This window comes from Eublepharis macularius, chromosome 3 (genome assembly GCF_028583425.1).
Source record: "Eublepharis macularius isolate TG4126 chromosome 3, MPM_Emac_v1.0, whole genome shotgun sequence".
NCBI classification, from domain to species: Eukaryota; Metazoa; Chordata; class Lepidosauria; order Squamata; family Eublepharidae; genus Eublepharis; species Eublepharis macularius.
The window spans coordinates 163,736,193-163,758,162 of record NC_072792.1 but is presented as its reverse complement, the minus strand read 5'-3'; the positions used below and the strand labels follow the sequence as shown (position 1 = coordinate 163,758,162).

The following is a 21,970-nucleotide window of genomic DNA, read 5'->3' as shown; positions in this document are numbered from 1 at the left end:
ACCTGTCTCAGAACCCTCGAAAGAAGTTCATGACCACCTGGTTGAGGTCATTCTGTGCGAAGTTACTTTTACTTCAAACTGCACAGTCCCATAGATGGCACAACTAAATGATTGTTCTGTATTACTCTTTGCGGTCCAATTGTGCTCATACCCAGCCATGTTTTGTAGAAAGCCACAGATATTCTCATACTCTGTGGTTGTGTGAAATACGAACTTTCACCCATATAATCGCTTTCATCCATATGTTTTTACTTACAGAGAACTCTTCTTTCTCTTTCTGTCGCTTATGGTATGAAACCCTTAAATTGCCCTGGCAGTGGAAGCACTTCTATTGTGGTCTAATGAGATTTCTGAAACTTTTCATATGAAGAACTCAAGAACATTCTACTCATTACTGTGGACAAAAAGCGGATGTTCCAATGGAAACTGAATACGTGGAACATGTTGGAAGTTTTCTGTTAGTATCGTGCTATAGTTGGATTCAGTGCTGCCATCTAGAGAGGATTCAGTTTAGTACTGGCAGTATTTTACTGAGTCGCATCATCTGTTTTTTTCCAGCATTAAAACAGCAATCCTGTGTGTATCTGCTTGGAAGTAAGTCTCACTGAACTCTGTGCAGCTTACTTTTGAGTATCCATTTACAGATCGAGGTTGCTTGACTTGTAGTCGTTTTGTAGGTAGCATTTCCGTAACAGCTTTTTGAAAACAAGTTGGCCAAAGTCACTTCAAACAGCTCAAAAATGAAAAATTGATGAGATCAAAAGAACAATACATACTAGGATCCCCCCTAATACATACCTGGTCCCCCACATTCTAGTTTTTATTTGATTAAAAATCAGAAATCAAGAATCCCAAACTGCCAAAGATTAAAAGATAAGACCAGAACTCAAAGGTCTGTAAATGGTGATAAAAATTTTGAGTGTGAGGTTGCCCAATGGGCCTCTATAAAGAGAGAGACTTACTCCTCACAGGTACGATAAAGGCAGCCTTGGTTGACTCACCTCCAGATTTGGAAGTGATACGATTTGGAATGGAAGTTCCTCGGAAGGTCTTAAAATGGGAGAAGATTCATATACAAGCTGCTAAGAGGAGGTACAAAAGGAAAGATCAGAATCATTTCTGTGCAGGTTATTTCTCTATGGTGCCTTCCTGAATGAGTAAATTGAAGCAGTATGCTCAGCCTCATTCATCTCTTACGTAGTCGTAAAGAAGCTACTTTTGAGTTAGATCTGGCAACTTGAGCTTTTGGGGCCAAACATTGACACTTGTGTTTGTAGAAAAGTAGCTTTAATTTATTCAGTGCTCTTTTCTGCTTACACCTACGAGGAAGGAAGGAATGTAGCTCAATGGCAGGGCCTCATGCTTTGCATTCAGAAGCTAAAGGATTACAAGTAGCAGGTTTTGGGGCCACACATTTCACTACCCATCACTAATGTACCTGGCACATTAGCCCATATCAAGCTTGGTGGACTAATGGTCTGTCTGGATATCAGGCACTTTCATTCATATAGAATAACCTTAACTAAAGACTTAAAAGTCTATGGAATGCATCTTAGCTATTTAGAGCATGTGTGGGAATTCTCTGGAGGAAGGTCAGTAAGCTGTATTGGAATCCTGATCTTATGTGTGGACAGTTGCTTTAAAACATCACAATAAGAATTGCTCCAGGGATATACAGGATGCCTCACACTGGTGTGTGTGTGTGTGTGGGGGGGGTCAAAGGTGAGAGGCCCCAGGGCCAGCAAATGCTAGTGAATAAGGAGGGCTATGGTGATACACAGCCTGGAGTTTAGTAAAGCAACCAGGATGGAATTTTTGCTGTTCTTCAAATATTTATTTCTTAAACATCAAACAGAAGTTTTTAAAAGCTCACAGCTCCTAAACAAGGCCCCATCTCAAGTTTATAATCTAAATCATTCAGCCTTCGCTGTCTCCCACAGTGTTGATTTTCTTCTCCCTTGTAATGAGCTTCATACACCCCTTTCCCGGTTTTGTCATCTTGTTTGGTTAACACATTCTTTGCAGCAAACCCAAAATCTCTGTAAATTAGCTTGTGACCTTTTAGTTAGTTGATGGCTCTGCTAGCTGGTTCTTTTAGAAGCGTGGGCCAAGTGAGCAAGCTCATTCTTTGCATCCCCCACAATTTTAGTCAGTGTACATACAAAGGTCATCCTGGAAACCAGATCACATCAAAACTTAGAGAAGGGCTTGGATGCAACAGAGCATCTCCATGGACAGAAGGACATCTATCCCCAGAGGACAACTTTCTCACTTCTTTGCCCTGCTGTATCCCACACTAATCATGTTCAGTCTGCAGAAATACTCCATTGGATCAGGGTCAGTATCTAATGGTATGACTATCTTAGGACTTGGCCTTTCGCTGCAGTTCAGAACTTGTGTGTCATGGCCGAACTTTGGGGCCTCGTACCCTCTTCACCTTTCCAGGTAAATCCTTGATAGTTGATTATTAGTGTTGTCTTGTGCCCAAATATGCCCTAGGCGTACAATATGTTACTACCAACAAACCAAACCTTAGATGCAATTGAATTGCCTAGGGAAATTTAGAAATGATCAGATCATTAAAAAAAGCAGGGCTTCTGATCATGGTGCTGGTGCTTACATGCACACTCCTTGTATACATGTACACTTTATGCTCAGGACTCAGGAGCTAACAAATCACAGGAACAGGGCCAGCGCACTCATTCCTCAAACCATATTGATTTCAGGACACATAATTTCAAGTATGGGTTTATGGGTTATAAGGTATGAACAACATGTATGAGATCATTCATGCTTATCCAGCCATGTTAACCATCTCACAACAGTTTAAAGCAAGATTGGGAATGCAAAGTTTGTGCTTTATGGGAGTTCTATGATAATACTGGTAACACAAAGGGTATAATAGTTTCATGTGGGTAGCCGTGTTGGTCTGCAGTCAAAGAACAAGATCCCAGTCCAATAGCACCTTAAAAGACCAACTAGATTTCCAAGGTATGAGCTTTCGAGAGTCAAAGCTCCCTTCATCAGATGCAAAGGATATATACATTTGCAAAGAATTTTGTTCAATTGGGCTGGGCACATCTTCAAAACAAAACCCGAACTGTGTGCAAGCAGAACAGGGTTTTTTTTACCAGATTTTAAAATGCACATAAATATTTATAACACTTTCTGCTTGTAATAGTTTGTGTGCAGCAGAATTTTGAGTCTTGGCATGAAATGAACTGGAAGCTGAAAGAATGCAAGAATTAGAAGCCTCCTGTTTTTTTCAAATGATGTGTAAGCAAGGCTTAAAAGTCTAAAGTCCTCTCCACACAGGACATAAAACTTATTTGAGATACGCTCTGAGAAAAATAAGAGATACCCAGATATAGAATGTATGGAATAAAATCACTCACTGATGTAACATTCCTTGGAAACAGCAGATTCTCGATTATATGCTCATTTATAAATGCATCTCATTCAAACTCACAAGTCAAAGCTCTGAAAATAAGTCTCTTGGCAAAGCTTCAGCAACCAGTAACAAAATGAGGCTATGAGATTGTTGTCCAGAATTGATTGCTAAGCAACCTTTCGTGTAAGAGTTTGAAGCAGACTCGGAAGACAGAAAACAAAGGTGATCTCCCGTTTCCTGTGCTGGTTTTGAGGGATTTGAGAAATTTTTAAAAGTCAGCACCCTAAATTGTGTATTTTAATATGGAATAAAGTTGGTCATTAGGAAATGTGTGAAATCAACTCGTACAGATACAAACCTGGCCACTTGTCCTGTTTTTATTTTCAGTTTTTATTTTGTGCAAAAATTATAGAACAAGATGACCTTTTGGTGGGCAATAGCCTACCTTAGAATCCTTCCTCTAATTTGTGGTTTTTCTGTTTGACAAAGTCATTTAAAGCTTCAGGTGCCTGAATGGAAGGACACAGGCTAGTGACTTTGCCAGGACTTGTAAGAGCTTGTCTCTTATTTGAGGCCTGTTGAATAATATGCACACCCACCAAGTGGTATAAGTAACATCACACTTCCATGTATCCTGAAAGATGGTTAAACTTTCTGATTGACAGACAACATTTTCATCAACTTTGTTTATTTTTGCAAGTAAAGGGGATGAGCAAAATGAAGTTAAAATCAATTACATATTGATTTTAGGTAGGTGGCAAATACATATTTCCCCCCAAAACTCAGCAGTTGACTGTCACTTACTGACTGCTGTGTAATTCTAGCCACTGCAAAATTTGAAAACAGACAGACAAGTGGTCACATTTTTGTTGAATAAACTGCTAGTTCACAAGCTGGCAAACTATTTGGTTCCAAAAAAAAAAGCGTTGCTTGTTAATGGTAAATCCCTTAAAATAGTTTGAATGTTCGTATTTTTTCTTTAAAAAGAAAAACAGATGAAAATTCAAGCCCCAACTTCTTTGTTAAATGATCAGACTGAGTCATTCTAACAGAAATCATACTTGCATAATAGGTATTTAGGAGGATTCTTACAAAACCACCCCCAAGAGACTGAAAAAACAGAATTCTTATAAAACTTCCCATGAGACCGAAGCCCTATCTGTAGGACAAACTTTTTTCAGTTTTAAACCACTTCAACTGTTACAGCTTCTCTCAAGTAACCCTGGAAACTGCAGTTTTACAGGGTGCTGAAAACACGTAAGAGATCTCTGTATCTACTTCTCATGTCTTTTTGCAAAGGGTTGTTGGGCAGAGGGAACAGCTGTTAAAATCAGTTAAGTTTGTGGTGTGGATGTGCCCTGAGTGAATGATTTCTAAATTATTTGCATTTTCCCTGAAATAATACTTCACCAACCATTACAGAGTCACCCAGACTTGATTTAGGGGTTGATGTACAGCTTATAGTCCCTATAGTGGCAGATTCCCTCCCCTAGAGAACCTAGACATGCTTTCTGTGACAAATGGGTGCCAAAGTATCCACTCCTTGGCAGGCTGCTGTATGCTGAAGCAGCCAATTGGTCCATTGAGTGTAATACTGTCTACTCAACCTGGCAGCAACTCTACAGGGTCTCAAGCAAGAGATATTTTTACGTCACCTACTACCTGATCATTTTGACAGGTGTTAATATTGTGCACTGGCTCCTAGCGATTAAAAGCTTTTTTTTTTTTTAGCTTCTTATATTTTGTGTAAGAGCTAAAAACCTGGAGAAAAAGAGAAGAGCGGGTCCCTTTTGGAGTACAGAAGGGGTATGAAAAAGCTGGCTGTATTGAAGCCCTTTAGCAGATCCCATAGGCTGTAATCCCCTGCTGAAGGTATTCTGAAAAGCCAGTCCACATGTACTTTCTCTACAATGGAACTGTCCTAGCTTAGACTGTCAAATCAAGGACTGTACCACCTCATGTCCACCATACACAGGGAGCTTTAGGGCCAGTCAAGCTTGGTAGCCCTCTGCATCTCCCTGGAAAAAGGGATTTAAAAGGTGTGTGTGTCCGGCGGGGGGGGGCGGGCTGTTTTACAATGATTGGAGAGACTGGGGAGGGGGGGAGAACATATGTCAGCAGTGCTCACCCACCTCCCAGTTACATGAATGACTGCAAAAGTGTTTTAAAATCCATGTTGGCCTCAGTTCTCAAGATAACTTAGGAAATGAACTCCATGGTTCCCTGTCCAGTCACACTAACGCACTAGGCCAGAACGAAGAAATACCCTTTTGTGAAACTCATATTGTGATGCTGTGTGAGAGAGACAGGAAATCTTCCTGATAATTTTATGTGTTTGGATGACAGGCTAGCAGGCAGACATTTTAGAGAAGGGAGAAAAGCCCTGGAGACTTTTAAAAAGAAAGAATATATGCAATGCAGTAACTTTTGTCTTGTTCTGTGAACATAAAGCTCCTCAGCAGAAACACATCAAGGCTGGAGACAGATGATAGTTTTTAAAAATTATTTCAGAGTTTAAAGCTCTTTGGAAGCGGGAATGCTGTGAAGGTTCATTCCACTTTCACCTCTAGCAAATTGGTTTTGCAGGTCTTCGTCATTAACTTGTTTGTTCAAAGGTGACAGCGAGACAATCCAATCCCTGCACACCAAGGTAAGGGAAGCCCTTCCCAAATAATTCTGAAATCTCTTAAAAAAAAACAAAAACAAATCTATAATCTGTTTCCACCTCATGTTTTTAGAAGCAATTTCAAACAACCTTCAATGGAAACATTCAGCTCAATCTCAAATGTTCTCTTTTACAAACCTTACATAGTTTAACACACGCAAGTATGATACAGAGGATGCAATCGTCACACCATCGTGCATATTATACTGAGGAAAGAGCCAAGTCACGAGCTGTGATGACACCATGTTGATCTGCATAGATTTTACCACCCGGTGAACCAATGGAGCCATTGTTTCAATATGCCTTAAAATGGAAAGTCAGTCCTCCTCAAAGAATCTCCTGAGCAGAGACAATATAGCTCAGGGACAGAATACATGCTTTGAATACCATGCACAAGAAGCTGCTCATCCTACATCAGAACCTAGGTTCACTGAGGTTAGTATTTTCCATGCAGACTAGCAGAGGACTGGGAGAGCCACTGCCAGTCACAGCCAACAATACTGGGCTGGATTGCCCAATGGTCTGACTCAGAATAAGGAGGGGCTTTGTATGTTGAAGCATGTGAAGCACTGAAACAATGACATGACTTGTTCACCTTATCAAATTATAAATGTTCACACGAATCCACCTTCGAGGCTAAAACAACCGTTTATGTTTCAAAACATATCTCAACTTAGTAAGGACCGGTACATACATAACTGTACCATTTTCAAGAACAATGCATTACTCAAAATTTTTTCCTATCCCATGCAAAATTTAAAAAAAAATACCCCCCTCCCTCAACGTCAGCACACACACATATATATCCTTGAATCTGCTTCTTGGCTTTAGAAAGCAGACAAATATTTTCTTTAAAATCCAACAAACAAAATCTTGAAACTTCCCAGATCATTAACAAAAAAGCACACATACACCCCCCCTCCCCCAACAACAAAAACGACATTCCACAAATCTAATACAAACAAACTGAAAATGTTGGTTTTGGGTTCACCGGTGGCCTTTGAAAACAGAAGCTTTTGTTATTTATCTAACATTGTTTGGACTGTTTACGGTACAGAAGTCCCATGTGACTTACAAGGTGGTATTATAGTAAGCGCAATCACAATTTTGATGCCACCATCTATGTTCTACTATGGGAGCTGATGTCTTTGATTTTTTGTGCACAACAGTTTCTTCCAAAGGTGATCAATAATCTGATGCCAACCACGAAGTTATCGCTTGGAACTCTTCAGTGCTTTGAAGTATTCATTATCCTTTAGAATCTGACGAGCGTGCACCGCGACACAAGAATTACGGACTCCCGTGTAGGCTGTGATCAACTTTTTCCATTAAGGCATGTTTTCTGGGGGTGGGGAATTATTTCTAAACATAAGAGTAGGAGTGGTTGTTTCAGATGTATCTTTGGAGCATAATCTTTAAATGATGGCATCATGTTCATCACTGAAAAAAGAAGACAGTAAATTAATGCACAGTAAGCAATATTAAAGGCTGACTTCATCAAGCATATGGCTGAAAAAACCCATCTGGTTCCTTTCAATGGTGAGCATTTTGTTCATGGTAAAGGAAGGGTTTATTTCAACAGCCCAAAATATGGTTGCAAGTTTCATCGCTCAGCCTAATTTTAAAAGCTGTGATCGTATGCCCACCTGGTTCCTACCACTGGAGACATATCAGCGCAATCCTAAGAGTTACGCCAGTCTTAGCCAATTGATTTCAATGGGCTTAGACTGAAGTAACTCTGTTTAGGATAGCACAGATGGCTGGACACAATGGACTTTTGGTCTGATTCAGTAACATGATTCTAGCATTTGTTTCTGCCCTGACATTGATAGAATAACGAATAATCCCTTTAGGATGTGGTACAGTACGGATGCCTATGGTCATGGCATAGCAAAGGAGGGTAATGGAAAGAAGAGGAGTTTCTTTTAGTTGGGAGATGGTTTCACAGAGGATATGGAAGAGCTGGGCTGATAGCTTCTTCAGTGAAAGAAAACGAAAGTGAAACTAGTGTTGCATCAAAGTTTTCAGAAAAAGGAACTTATCTTCGTGTATTTTTATATCACCTCGCCACCCCCAAATTCTCATTGATATGTCAAACATTTAAACTTCTGATCTTCCTTTGTCTTCCTCTTCTGTTCCCTTACATACTACTAACTCAGAATCATAGGGTTGGATCTATAGGGTCATCTAGTCCAACCCCCTGCATAATGCAGGAAATTCACAACAACCCCCCAACTGCCCCAGTGACCCCCGATCCATGCCCAGAAGATGGCAAAATGCCTCCAGGATCCCTAGCCAAACTGGCCTGTGGAAAATTGCTACCTGACTCCAAGGAGGCGATTGGCATTACCCTGGGCATGTAAGAAGGCCACGAGAACTATGATGAAACCCATTCTGCTCTCTCCCTCATGATCTGCCCATGTCCACAGAATCAGCACTGCTGATTCTTAGACTGCCATCCTTTGCACAAAGAGTTGGGAAACATGCTCACCCCAAGACTTTCAACAAAAGAGATACTGGACCTTTGGAAAAGAGGAAGGCTACCACCACTAAATTCCATCCATCTTCACTGGAAAGTGCTCAACCAACTTTTGCCCACAAGATGTCACTCAAAAGTCAGTATTGTGTAGTAGGCTCTACATACAAAGCTGATGATTTACCTTAGAATTCAAGGTCTTCCAAATTCTCCTTAATACTCAGCTGACTAAGTCAAGGCTCTCTAAGACTTCTCTGATATCAGAACAGTTAAGCCAATGGCAGCCAGAGGTGCTGTGACCCTGGTAAGCATCAGAGCAAATGCTCCATTCATGGGCTACTGGCTACTCATATGTTTACAAGCCAGTTTGTTGGCCTCTTATCTATCGGTCACTCTCTAGTGTGACAGAGGAACTAATATCAGGGCAGAGTTTTACATCAAAAAGCTTGGTTCTCAGTGCCTCCCACTGAATTCCAGGACAGGAACCTAGGCCATATGAAGCCACTTTGTACTGAGTCAGGCCAAAGGTCCATCTGTCTCAGAACTGCTTATGCTGACTGACGGCAGATCTCCAAGGCAAATAAAGAGATCCTTTAACTGGACTGAACCTGTGATTTTCAACATGCAAAGCTCTGCTACTGAGCCACAGTCCATTCTTAAAGAAGGGGGAGAGGGAAGCTTTCCTCTGCATCAGACACTATTACTACGGACCCCTATAACAAACAGGCCCTTCTTTCATGCTACCCTTCCTAAGGATGGTAGGTATGAACATATTGGTAGTAAATATGAAAACAGGAGTAGAGAACACATATAGATTTTTAAAATATTAATTTTTTTTAATGAGAGAGCCAGCTGTGGGAGACAATAAATATGCTAAGGGCATATGTATCAATGGCAGAACACAGCTTGATAAAAATCCTATTGTGGCCCAAAGCAAGAGAGCTGCAGAACACTTGTCAAGACGAGGCCCAGCCCAAGGTTAATGCAGCTTGCTCAAAACATTCCCCGCATAAATTGCCACAGGGGAGTCCGCAACTGCAAAGAACAAATGCACAGATGAAATAGCAGCTGGTCTGGCTGAGACACGGGGAAATGCGAGCAGAATTTACTACCCAGTAATTCCTTTCTCCTCCTTTTACTAAAACTGCTTGGGGAGGGGGAGCAAAAAGCAGACCCGGGTATTGCAGCCTTCAAGCGAGGAGGAACAAGTGACAGCAAGCATGGAATGCAGCGGTGTGCCTTCAACAGGAAAGGCTAAACTAAGAGCGATTGCAAGACAGAACCAACTCTTTGAAGGTCTACCTGCTTATTTGTTAAGGAGGGTGTTTAATGATGGGAGGAGGTCAGAGGTTTGCTGCCCATGAATAGGGAGTGAAGCTGTGAATACAAGCAGCTAAAATAGTTCAAAAGAAGGGGATGTGGTCCCGCTGGCCTGATAGCTATGGAGGCCCCGCAAATCAAAGAGAGTTCCTTCCGTCAGACAAGTGAGCTGTAAAGATTAGGAGTGACTACAAAGGCTTGAACAACACAGTGTTCCTGTCCTGGCAAGGTTGCGCTGGTCTCGTGCATCACGGAAAGCAAACCGCGGTTGAGATGAAAGCAAACAGAGGCATTTGTCCACTAACAACCGGTTTCTATGTTTGCTTCTATAGAAGGCCTGAGGATCACGACTCCAGCCAAGGGCATATTTAACGTAGTCATCTGTAGGACTGTGCCCTGTGAAAATGGCAGGAAGAATACCTTCCTGGCACTGACAGGGTACCTGATGAGTCTTTTGGGGTCTACTAGAGCTTCAGACATTGGCACAATGTCACCAGGGTCTCAACAAAGGGCTTGACAAAATGGCAGCTTGCAGCACTGCTGGTTTGGGGCTAAACCTAAGAGGTGGACAAAACGGTACCATAAAAAGCAAAGTATGGGCAGCAGGAATCTCGCCCTAAGAAGTCCTTGAACATTATGCCATTAGGTGGAACCTTTTGTACTTTGCTGTTGGTAACACCTTTGTTTCATTTCTTTCTTTGGGTTCTCTGTAAATCTACATTTTGTTTAGGAAAAAGCAGTATATTTTAAATAAATAAACAAAACATACATGGTTCGGTACTGGACACCCCTTTTTGCATGGTAAGTCCTGCATCCAATGTAGCCAATGATGAGAAGTCCCAGGGTCAACACGATGCCACCTATGAAACTTCCTACATCAAACCCTGAAGTTCTGGAAAAAGTTGACGCCGCTTTAGGAGTGACTAAAAAAGAAAACAAATCAGCTTTAAACAATGCATATTTCCACTTGCAGTTTTATGGTTTTCCCTGTGTTCTCCCAATCGAACATCATTTTTGGGTTCCTTTTCCCTCAAGGGCCTCTGATTAAAGAACTAGTGAAACCATTGTACACAACTAGTTTTCATTACACAGTGATTTTTAAAAATTAGTAAAGTACAAATGTAATGACAACATCTTGTACACACAATGACAACAGAATTCAAATTATGTAAAAGACCCAAAATATACTTAAATATATTTGGGTCTGTATCACATTTAATGCTTCTTTCTTGGCAATTTCTTCAGGGAACTTCTTATTTCCAATACTCAGTAATGGAACTAAAGTTGAATGAAAAGAGCTTGTGTAAATTTCTTTTTGGATTATTTTTTTTCATTAAACTTCCTTTTCTCCAGGTTAACTACCTCATTTTCTTTGAGACAGCTTGGGCTGGTAGCTTCCTTCTAAATCTGCATCTTCCTTTTGCAGTTAATTTTTTTTACATTCAGTCATGAGAGCCCCAGCCACCAGTCTGAAGAGTGGTATAGCCTAGACACAAATATAGTATAGCTCAGACATAAGTTTATCACCCCAGGGAGAACTAGGACATTCAGATTTTGCCAGATTGCTTACTGGAGCAGCCCACATAGAACCTGTAACACCAATACTTAAAAGGTCTATATTGTCTGCCAATTGGTTTCCAGCACAAGCATTTATTTTGACCTTCAAAGCCCTAAACGGTGGAATCAGGATACCATAAGGAATACTTCGTATGTACCTTGTTCATGGGCTCTATGCTAAAGGAGTTGTGATGGTCAGGACTGGCTCCAGCTCTGCCTCTCTTAAAAACAACCAATGAGGGCAGGCAGAATGCTGGGCCAGTGACTGCTGGAGTCCGTTGGCGAGAGTGAAAAGAAGGGGGTTTGGATGCTGCTAAGGGAGGCAGCAGAAAGATAGCAGGCTGTAAATCTGTTCTGTTACATAGTCATCATTTCCTGTTTAGCCACAAACTATACAAGTTTTGAAAACATTCAGTCCTATGTTCTGTCTTGTAAATAAAAGTTCTGTTTTGTTTCTGTTTTCCTCGCTGGCTTGGAGTTGTTGGCTGAGGGGAATTAAAGCACACACACAAACCTCAGACACTGCGGTCATGACAAATGGGGCAATATAGTTAATCTAAAGTAAATGGTGGCAGCATATATAAAGTAAACACCAAATTCCCTTTCCCCAGTAGCCCTGGGCTGTGAGAGGAAATAGATAGAGGAAATGAACTGCCTGTCTGGTGGAGGCTCAGAGAGGAGAGACAGTGTCCTGTGTGTATTTGGGTCAGGGCTCTCTGCCTGATAATCGAAGTTAGACAGGTGGTATGTTGTAACTGCCCTTTACTGCTTGGGAAGCCCTGAAACCTGGGAAGGGAGATTTAGGATAGGTAGAAGGCAGGTGCCATAGGAGTCTTCTGTCATTAGGCATATAGCTACAAACAACAGGACCATCTCAGCGTTGGTTCCCTTTGTGAAATTCACTTCCTAAACTGGTCTATCATGTTAATTTTGGTCATTCAGGGGTCTGATGAAAATGCTCTCATTTAGGCACGGTTTTGTATCGTTTGCCGGATTTCAGTAACGTTAGCTATTATTGTCTTATCTTAACTGGTTGATGTATGCAATGTTGGGTTTTGTTCTTGTACTTGGCTGTTTGTTGTACTCTGTAAATTTTTTTGGGGGTAGTAGGAATATGGTAAGTCACCATAAGGGTCTGTCTTGGTGCAAGATATACATTTTAAAAATAAAATAAAAAGAACACCATTTTTAAGAACATCATGAAATTCAAGGGGCCATCACTGCAGTTCTGATTAGACTTTCACCAAAGCTCTGCCACTAGAATACACCAGAACAGGAAATTTTCAAGTGTCACAATGCAGATGCTAGAATCCCACAGGAAACAAAAATTCAGCACCTACCCGTTACTGTAGTGGAATTGGAAGACGGCGCCTTCGATGCTGTGGTCACATTGGGTGATGTAGGTAAAGTGGGTGAGGTTTTCGTAGCACTGGTTTTTACAGTGGTGGTGCTTGCTACGGTGGTGGCAGTTGTTGCATTGACAGTGGCACTGGTGGTGGTGTTAGAAGGCACAGCAGTTGAAAGTGTGACATTTTTGGTACCAGTTGGGATGGTGGTGGTGGTAATATTGATAGCTGGGTTAACCGGAGCTGTAAACATGACAAACAGTAAGTTTTGTTACACTGCAATATGTACTAATAAAAAGGGATTGCAAAACTTTTATATTGAAAAGAACATGATTACTATTAACAAATTAGTAAGTATTTAAGGGTAGTTAATGCACCTCCTTTACATTTTACAAGAGCAAATTACTCTACTGTGAAGGATTGGGTTTCTTTTAGCAAGGCTGGTTACCTTATAACATCATGCTCTGGATTCCAAAAATCTCACCTATCTCAGTTATAATCAGATACTGCTGCTTCAAATTAACATTTAAGGTCATGCTTAAAGTTCGGCCACGCCCCTCCCATCAGGGCTGCCTGCCAGCCCTCCTCTGTTCTGACTTGCCACCTCCACCCCACCTGGGGCTCTGTTGGGACTCAGAAATAGGAGTGGACAGAGCCTGGTTATTTCATCAGTCCATCTCAACCTTTCTGGGGGGTGTTGCCTTCTCTCTCTCACTGGCCAACACCCCCTCAGCATCCCCAGCCCAGTTCTCTAGAGCAGGGCCGGATCAATAGGGGGAGAGGGGGTAGTCTGCCCTCGGCGCTGCCAAAGAGGGGGCGCCGGGCACAGCTGACAACCCTGGGAGCATGTGGGTGGCAGGACAGGTGGCGCGTGGCGCGTGGCAAGCCAGCCGCCCAGCCACCCGCGCTGCCTTTCGCCTGCCCCGCAGGACAGGGGGCAGCCAGTTTGCTGCGCGCTCCCTGTCCTGCGGGGCAGGCGAATGGCACAGGTGGCCTCCCAGCCGGCTTGCCGTGGGGTGGCACGCGCTACCCTGCATGATGATGTCATGGAAGTGACATCATCACGCAGCACTGGGAGCATGCGTGCGTGCAAGTGGCCAATCTTCGGTTGCCCTGGGTGCTGGCAACCGTAGATCTGGCCCTGCTCCAGAGCCCCTCTTTTATTTCCCCCTCCATCACCACCTCCACCTCCAGGGCGCTGCACAGCTGCTTGGCTGCAAGTAGCCAATCACCTGCCTGCCCGGCTCCTCTCCCTGGCCCACCATTGGCCAAGGAGCTACTCCTCCCCTCCCTACAGGTGGCCTGCCCTGCCTGATGCTCATTCCACCGTGGCCCCATCTCTGAAGGGCCTGTCGGCATCACAGCTCTACTGAGCTGAGCCCAAGCCACCAGCGCACTCCTTGGTGGCTCTTTGGTCTCACTGCTACGGCTGCTGGTAATCTGTTGGCCCTGCTTGGGCCTGCCTATATTCAGCCTCCTGCAGAGAGGATGCCAGCCAACATAGAGACTGGAAAGTTACCAAGCCATGAGTCATAGGGGAATGACTGACTGAATGGCTCCCATGCCCAAAGAGTATCAAAGATAATAAAGCTTCCTGAGAAAACTCCCTGCTTAATCCCATCAACAACTTCATCTATCTCCCCTCTCCCACTTACCTAATCAAGCTATTCACCACATCTGATAGCCTTCCTATCCGATACTTACCAGGTCATCAAGCCATATTTTTACCTATAGTCCACCCCAACATAGTCATATCACACCTTTCTCAACTTATTGTTCTGCCTCCAGACAAGAGGCAGAACAAGGCATTAAGGCAGTGTTTTTGGAAGCAAGAAGTCAGTTTTGCTCCAGGGTACGTTTTGCACTATAACTAGGCTGTCCACTCATATGGTCAGTATGTGTTTGTGCCTATTCTGTTGGGCTCCTTCTCTCCATGGAAACACTGGTTGTTTTGCTGCTCTTCCGTGGACCTCCTCCTTTACCTCCAAGACTGGTAAATATCACCCTTTCCCCCAAACTATTTTCCCATTTCCTCACCATTTTTCTATTTAGCTGTTTGTATGCTGTATGTGATTTTCTGTGTGTTTGCCTTTTACTGCTCTATTAATAAATAAACCTTTCCTGTAGAATATCTGCATGTTTATTTGAGACTTCTCTAAGGGAACAAACCTGGTATACATAGGTGGAGATTTCCTGGTTACCCCTTCTGGCTGACCCTCCTTGAATGCTAATTCCTCCAGCTCACAAGGAGATGCCCTCATTTGGGTAACACATAGGTGTGATCCAACCACAGAAATAGTTGCAGCTGTCCTTGGGTGTACAATTATCTCACCCTTGTGATCTTCCACCTACCCAAGTAGTAATACACATCATTTAGATGGACCACAATACTACACTGTTGTAACTCTTTGAAGTGACACTTGGCAAGATAAATCCAGTGTGAGATTCCTTCTATCGTCATTCACAATATTGCCAAAGTGAGTGGGCGCCAGGGATTGCACAAGAGCACTGCACTAATGCTTCGCAGCGGCACGGAAAGGGGCATTTAAACCCATGGATCAGCTGCTTGTTGGGGAGATCCTCGACAAGCAGCTGTTCATTTAAACAGCGGCACTGTTTAAATGGCTGCTCCAAGTGGCGGGGAAATGGCCATTTAAACAGCAGGTCAGACTTGGCTGGGTGGGAACTCCCAGCCGGCCAGCCAAGCCCCACTCACAGTTTAAATGGCCATTTCCCCACCGCTCTGGCCATTTAAACTGCGGGTGAGTCCTGGCTGGCTGGCTGGGAACTCCTGGCTGGGCAGCCAAGTCCTGCTTTTTAAATGATCAGCTGCTTGTCAGGTATCTCCCCGACAAGCAGCTGATCCACGAGTTTAAATGCCCCTTTCTGTGCTGCTTTGCAGAGGCACAGAAAGGGGCGTATTGGTTTAACACAAACCAAACAAACCAGTAGACCAGTTCGTGGGAAATGAGCTTCCACGAACTGCTGGTTTGTGAACCACAAACTGGGCCAGTTTGTGGTTCTTTTTGGTTTGTGTTCCGTTTCGTGCCCATCTCTAATTTGGAGGATGTGCACCCCAGGAAGAACATCCAACAAGCCCAGTTCCCCTCTGCCAAGGATCCTTCTGAAAGTGAAATAGGACTGCACCGTCTCCACTGAAAATTGTCACAGGAGTAGAAACTGAGCTCACAGGATAGTTTTCACAACTGAATAGGTAAAGGTAGTCCCCTGTGCAAGCACTGAGACATTGCTGACCCATGGGGGGACGTTTTCTTGGCAGACTTTTTACAGGGTGGTTTGCCATTGCCTCCCCCAATCATCTACACTTTACCCCCAGGAAACTGGGTACTCATTTTACCAACCTCGGAAGGATGGAAGGCTGAGTCAACCTTGAGCTGGCTACTTGAACCCAGCTTCCGCCAGGATCGAACACAGGTCGCGAGCAGAGCTCGGGCTGCAGTACTGCAGCTTACCACTCTGTGCCACGGGGCTCTTCATTACATGTTACTATTTGTGTTTCATTCTTTCATAACCCCTTATTTATGTCCATGTGTTAGTTGGGGGTGAGGTGCGGGAGAGGAGCAGCAGAAACCAACAGATCTGTCTCTAAGGGCATCTAGCAAGTGCTTAGCGGAAGTAAGATATGAACTAGGGACTTCCTCGTTCAAAGGTCTTGGTCGCTACAACCATGAACCCGATTTTATTTCTGCCAGAATCTCAGCAGGAGACCTCAGGCAAGCCTGTTTCTCCCATTCAGAGCTTTCTGCCATAGAGGGATGAAAATACTGACATGTCTTTGTTTTGTAAGGATTAGTGACATCATATATATTAAAAGTTTTGAACAGTCTCAAATGCATGTAAAGTAATATTATTGCTAAGCATTATTTGGGTATTTAGCATAGCTATCATTTGATCATGAGTAAATATGTTTAGTCTAAGAGGCTTCACTCCTCATTGTTTCTATTGTTGCGTTCATTGTTTTTCCATCCACCCCCACGTTATTTGTCTTTCAAATTGCTGATTGCCACTTAAAGAGGAACAGTGTATTTAGTGTAACAAGCCACAAAGATGAGAAAACATCAGATCTCAAGTAGAACTTGTGAAGCTGCATTCCATGCTTTGTTCTTAGCTTGGCAAGGAAAGCTCAGCTTCTGCCGAGGAGACAAAATACACAAATGCCTCCCCGGACTTTTTTGCAGCAGTGAAGTTTTCGCCAATGAAAAGAGATTGATTGTATCAACTCTGGAAGACTAATAATATCCATCAGCTCTGCATTCTTTAATGATGTGTTTTGAAAAGTAGCTAAAAAGCCACAGAGCAATTTGAATGAAAGCATCTGCCTGCGTTACTGTAAACACCGGTACCTTGGTGAATGTTGATACTTCCTGGCAAATCTTCACACGAGGGGACTACTGGGACATATCAATGAGTCTGCAAGAATTTTGTAGCGCTACAAGCCGACAATCACATTTCCCCCATATTTCTACTCTTACTGTCATATATGCCTGCTGATTTGTTATTCACCAAGCTGAATGCAGCCCACTAGGTTGTTAGCACTTCATAGTTCTAGAATGTTCTGAACATCGTTCCACACAAGTATACAATCCATGTAAATGCCTGTACAGAGCCTATGAAGAAGGTGAGTTCTACCATAAACTGGAGAATTTTGCTATGCAGCGTAGCATAGAAAGATCCAAGTTCAGATCACTGTTCATGCTGAAACTCACTGGCTGGCCTTGGGCCAGTCATTTTTTCCTCAGCCTAGCCTCCCTCAATACGCTTGTGAGGATAAAATGGTGGACGGGAGAAGAACCACACATGCCACTCTGAGCTCCTTGGAGGAAAGGTGGGATGAAAGTGTAACATATAAAACAAACAAATAAGAATGACTCTTACAATAGGTATCTAAGACTTCTATGTGAATAACAACATTAAGAAAATTTTTAGCTTACTCAGGTTTTTTAAAAAAAAAAATCAACTTCTTCCAGTGAGATAAGGGAACTTCCTCTCATTCCAGTGTCACAAAAGACTTTTGAGAATGAATTGGGAAGGTTGCAGCATACTTCTTACTACAAATAGAAATCTTTACTATAATTATTATAATTACACCTTTTTTTGCCCTGTCTTCTCGTCTGATAATTGTCATGCTCTTAACATCTAAGGTTTGATCATTGAAATAAGCTCTATACACCTTTGAAAAGAGCTCAGAAATGAGAGGTGATCCAGAATGCCGCTGTTAAATTGGAAGGAGGAAGGGAGAGAAATAGGACTCTGGTTCTGTATTCAATTCAATGTGTTAATTTTGCCCTTTAAAGTCCACTGCTGCTCGGGAAACAGGGTGCTTCAAGGACCAAGGACCATATGAATGCCTATGTACTCTGATACTTATCTTCACAGGTCATTTCATAGAAAAAGAGCTGCAGGAACATTAGCATCACTCATTGGCATATGCCACACCCCTTGACATCACCAGAAGTTTGTCATTAGCATCATTGATTTGATCGGGCCTGAAGTGGCCGGGATTCGGCTGCTGCCAAATGGGGGAGTGTTCCCCTGCCCGGCACCGACCCGATCCCAGCCGTTCCGGCCCCAATCCAGGCCAAAACAGGCCCAAAATGGCCAAAAATCAGGAGGGCAGGACCACCTGACACATGACCTCTTGGGAGAACTACCAGAACTGCGTTCCCGAGCGTTCCCCCTCAAAATGAGCCCTGCTTATCTTAGGCTTTCTATTTTCTTCTCCTCAGAAGAATACTTAGGCAACAATGGACATGCCTTTCTCTCAGTGCAATCCTAAGAAGAGTTACTCCTGTTGAAGCCCATTGAAATCAATAGGCTTAGACTGGAGTAACTCTTCTTTGGATCGCATTGTCAGTGGCGGAACCAATTTATGGCAACCTCTGGCTAGGGAGCATTTTCGTACTCTCACTCACCTCTTTGTCCTTCAGAATGATTAAAATGCTGGCTACTTTTGTATATGTGTGATATTGTTTTAATGGTTGGCTTTTTTTGAGGTTTATCACACTACAGGCTGTTCAGGTTCTGATTACTGGGTGGATCTTTCTGTTTATCATTTTACTCGCCACTCTGTGGAACATGCCATAAAAAAAAGTTTAAAAATATCTCTGCCAAATAAATAAATGCCAGGATATTGGTTATGGTGATCCTTTCTTGGGAAAATCGTTGTCTACATTTCCAGTTATTCAGATCCACACACTTTCTCATTTGTAAGGAAACAGGTAAATCAGACTATAAGCCTTAATGAGACATGGGCCATTTCCGATTGAGAAGGGCCTGAGAGGTTTTGGCAGGATCAAGACAACTTCAGAGGCCAGGGCAAAAAGAGAAAAGGCAGGCTATTTGACAGTTCTGGGAGGAGACCCAGCAAACAGGCTCCGGAAAAGGCTTGGGGAAGGGACACAGCGGGGCGGAACAAAAGAGCTAAAAATAGGCAGATTAAAAGATACAAGTGAAAGCACTCCAGGCAAGAACAGGCAGTGATCTATCCACCTGCAGGCAGTATAAAAGAAATCTTTTAAAAATATTAATATTGCATTAATATGGATTTGCTGCCTGTGAAGAGTCTTCTGAGAAAAGAACCCCTGCGGATAACATGGGATCAGGTGGATTATCAACACATTTGCTAATTTGCTTTTCTATAGGGATTCGGGCCCTCAGAATTTACTGCAAGAGTTGAAAAATCTACAACTTCCTTGTGAATCACCTATGAAGGAGAGTGTGGTTAGAAATGACACCTTACCTCACAAGTTGATAATAATAAATAATTATAAATAGAGAAAAAACACCTTTTAGGCCCCAGCTCTGTGCCTTGTAGCACTTGTTTCTTTTTGGATTACAAAGACATTCATATGTGGAAAGGTAAGGGAATGCTTTTCAGTACACTGAATGGCTACTGAATTTCTTACAGGAAGTATGAAATAAAGGTATTATTATTGGCCGTGGGTTGGATCTGGGAGGGAAGGCAGCATGGTATAGCCTGATCTCATCAGATCTCAGAAGCTAAGCAGGGTTGGTACCTGGATGGGAGACACCAAGGAAGACTCTGCAGAGGAAGGCAAGGGCAAACCACCTGTGCTTCTCAACTGCCTTGAAAGCCCCTTAGTGGGATCACCATAAGTTGGTTGTGACTTGGCAGCATACACATACCTGGGTGGATTGAGCCAGCTCTTCCTCTAAGTCTTATCCAATTCCCCTTCTTATTACAGCTAGGGTTGCCAAGTCCCCTTCCTCTCCCAGCCTCTGTAAAGAGGGGCCTCTGTGAAGTGTGGGAGCATCCCTGCAGCCAAACACAATGATATCACTTAAGGCCCAGGAGGGTTTTTGCCTCCTGTTCCCTGGGCCTTTCCCCACAGCCAGTCAGGTGATTGGCAGCAGGGGGCAGAGACTGGGAGAGTGAGATTCCCACCAGGGAATCTCTACACTACAGCCCCTATCCCATCTGTCTAGTTCCCATGATCCTGGGGGGGGGGGGGGTGTCAAAGGGATCCATCCTTTCTTTTTTCACCAACAGAAAGGTTACTTGGATCCAACGTCGTATCTGTCAGCCTACCTTTGTTTCAAGGAGCGCATGGTACTGTATATAGTTTGCACTTTGTATCCTCATAAACCATTGAGTTTGGTAAGTCAAGCTAAGAGACAGAGACATGGCCCAGCAGGGCTGAGCAGGTGCTTTGGTCCAAGTGCAGGCGTCACTCCATGGGACCACTCATGAAAGCTCATACCCTACCATAAATTTTGTTAGTCTTATAGGTGCTGCTGGACAATTGCTCTTTTCTACTGCTACAGACAGACTAACACAGCTACCCATCTTGATCTCTCTTGATGGCACAGGAATTCTTCCAAAAGCAAAGCTGGAAACCAACATGGATGTCTTATTATGATAACAGACACACAGGCTTTTTAAAACCATCTTTCCTATAAATGTATGTGTCTGTCATACACCAACGTGGGCCTTTGATCAATCCAATTCATTCCCCAAGAGCAGCCCTTCCACATCTTCGGCAAAGGTTTTACCCTAGAACTGGTTACCTAGAAGCTTTTCAACTGGAGACGTTAGATTTAACGGAGCTATGGATTTTCCCTTCAGTCCCTTCCATGAAAGAATTTTAATATGCATGAAACAGTCTCACATTCTTGTCCCATTTTTCTTGTACCAAGATAGAATTTCTCAGAGTGAAAATAAAACTATTTTAAACAAAGGCTTCCTTTGTAGTTGGAGGGCTTGCTCAGCTTTGATGTCCAAACTGGAGTGCTGGTTTTTTGGAGCATCAACACAGAGTGGAGTTCTGTACTCTGATCATCCTTTCCCCATCCTCAATGCACTCTTTCCAGGGGTCATTTCATAGAAAAAGAGCTGGAGGAACTCATTAGCACAACTCATTAGCATATGCCACGCCCCTTGCCAGCACCAGAAGTCTGTCATTAGCATAACTGATTTGCATATGCCACACCCCCTGACATCACCTATACTGGGTGTTTTGGACCCATTCCTGGCCATTCAGGGCTGAAATTGGGCCCAAAATGGCAAAAAGGGGCTGAAAATGGCCAAAGAGGGGGCCAAAATGGTCAGGATCGGGCCGCTGCTGAGTGGAAGAGTGATTCGCCACCCGTCAGAGGCCCGATCTGGGCTGAAACAGGCCGAAAATGGCTGTGAGTCAGGTGGGCGGGGCCACCTGACATGTGACCTCTTTGGGGAATTGCCGGAACTACGTTCCTGTGCGTTCCCCCTCGAAATGAGCCCTGCTAATAGGTCAGATCATATCCCCCTTCAGGCAACCTGGGTTAATTGATTCTCTTCCAGGATCAGGCTGCTGCTGAGTGGGAGAGTGATCCACCACCTGTCAGAGGCCCGATCTGGGCCATTTTGGCCCCAATCCAGGCTGAAACAGGCCAAAAATGGCTGTGAGTCAGGTGGGTGGGGCCACCTGACGTGACCTCTTTGGGGAACTACTGGAACTGCGTTCCTGCGCGTTCCCCCTTGAAATGAGCCCGGACTCTTTCCCAAACCAGCTTTGCTACCTTCCTTTTGGGAGGAATGCAGTCCAAGCATGTCGATATGCTGTTGGGATGGACAAGCGCACATTTTTCTCAAGGTCCCACCCACACTGGGGTCACCTTCCTGCCCTCAGCACCACACAGCTGCCGTTTCCCCCAGTGTGCCATCGGAGTTCTTTGGGGCCTTTAAAAAAATGGGT

At 43.4% G+C, this 21,970-nt stretch overlaps 1 protein-coding gene across 1 annotated transcript in view; it reads right to left on the bottom strand.

Annotated features, from left to right (window-relative positions):
* Positions 1-4,378: 4,378 nt before the first annotated feature.
* Positions 4,379-21,970, bottom strand: part of TMEM123 (transmembrane protein 123) — a 31,553-nt gene continuing 13,961 nt past the window's right edge. The window contains exons 4-6 of the mRNA XM_054973728.1: positions 12,750-12,998; positions 10,622-10,775; positions 4,379-7,496 (exon numbers count right to left, since the gene is read on the bottom strand). Coding sequence (XP_054829703.1) covers positions 7,472-7,496; positions 10,622-10,775; positions 12,750-12,998 — 428 coding nt within the window. The 3' untranslated portion in view covers positions 4,379-7,471. The remainder of the gene's footprint in view (positions 7,497-10,621; positions 10,776-12,749; positions 12,999-21,970) is intronic.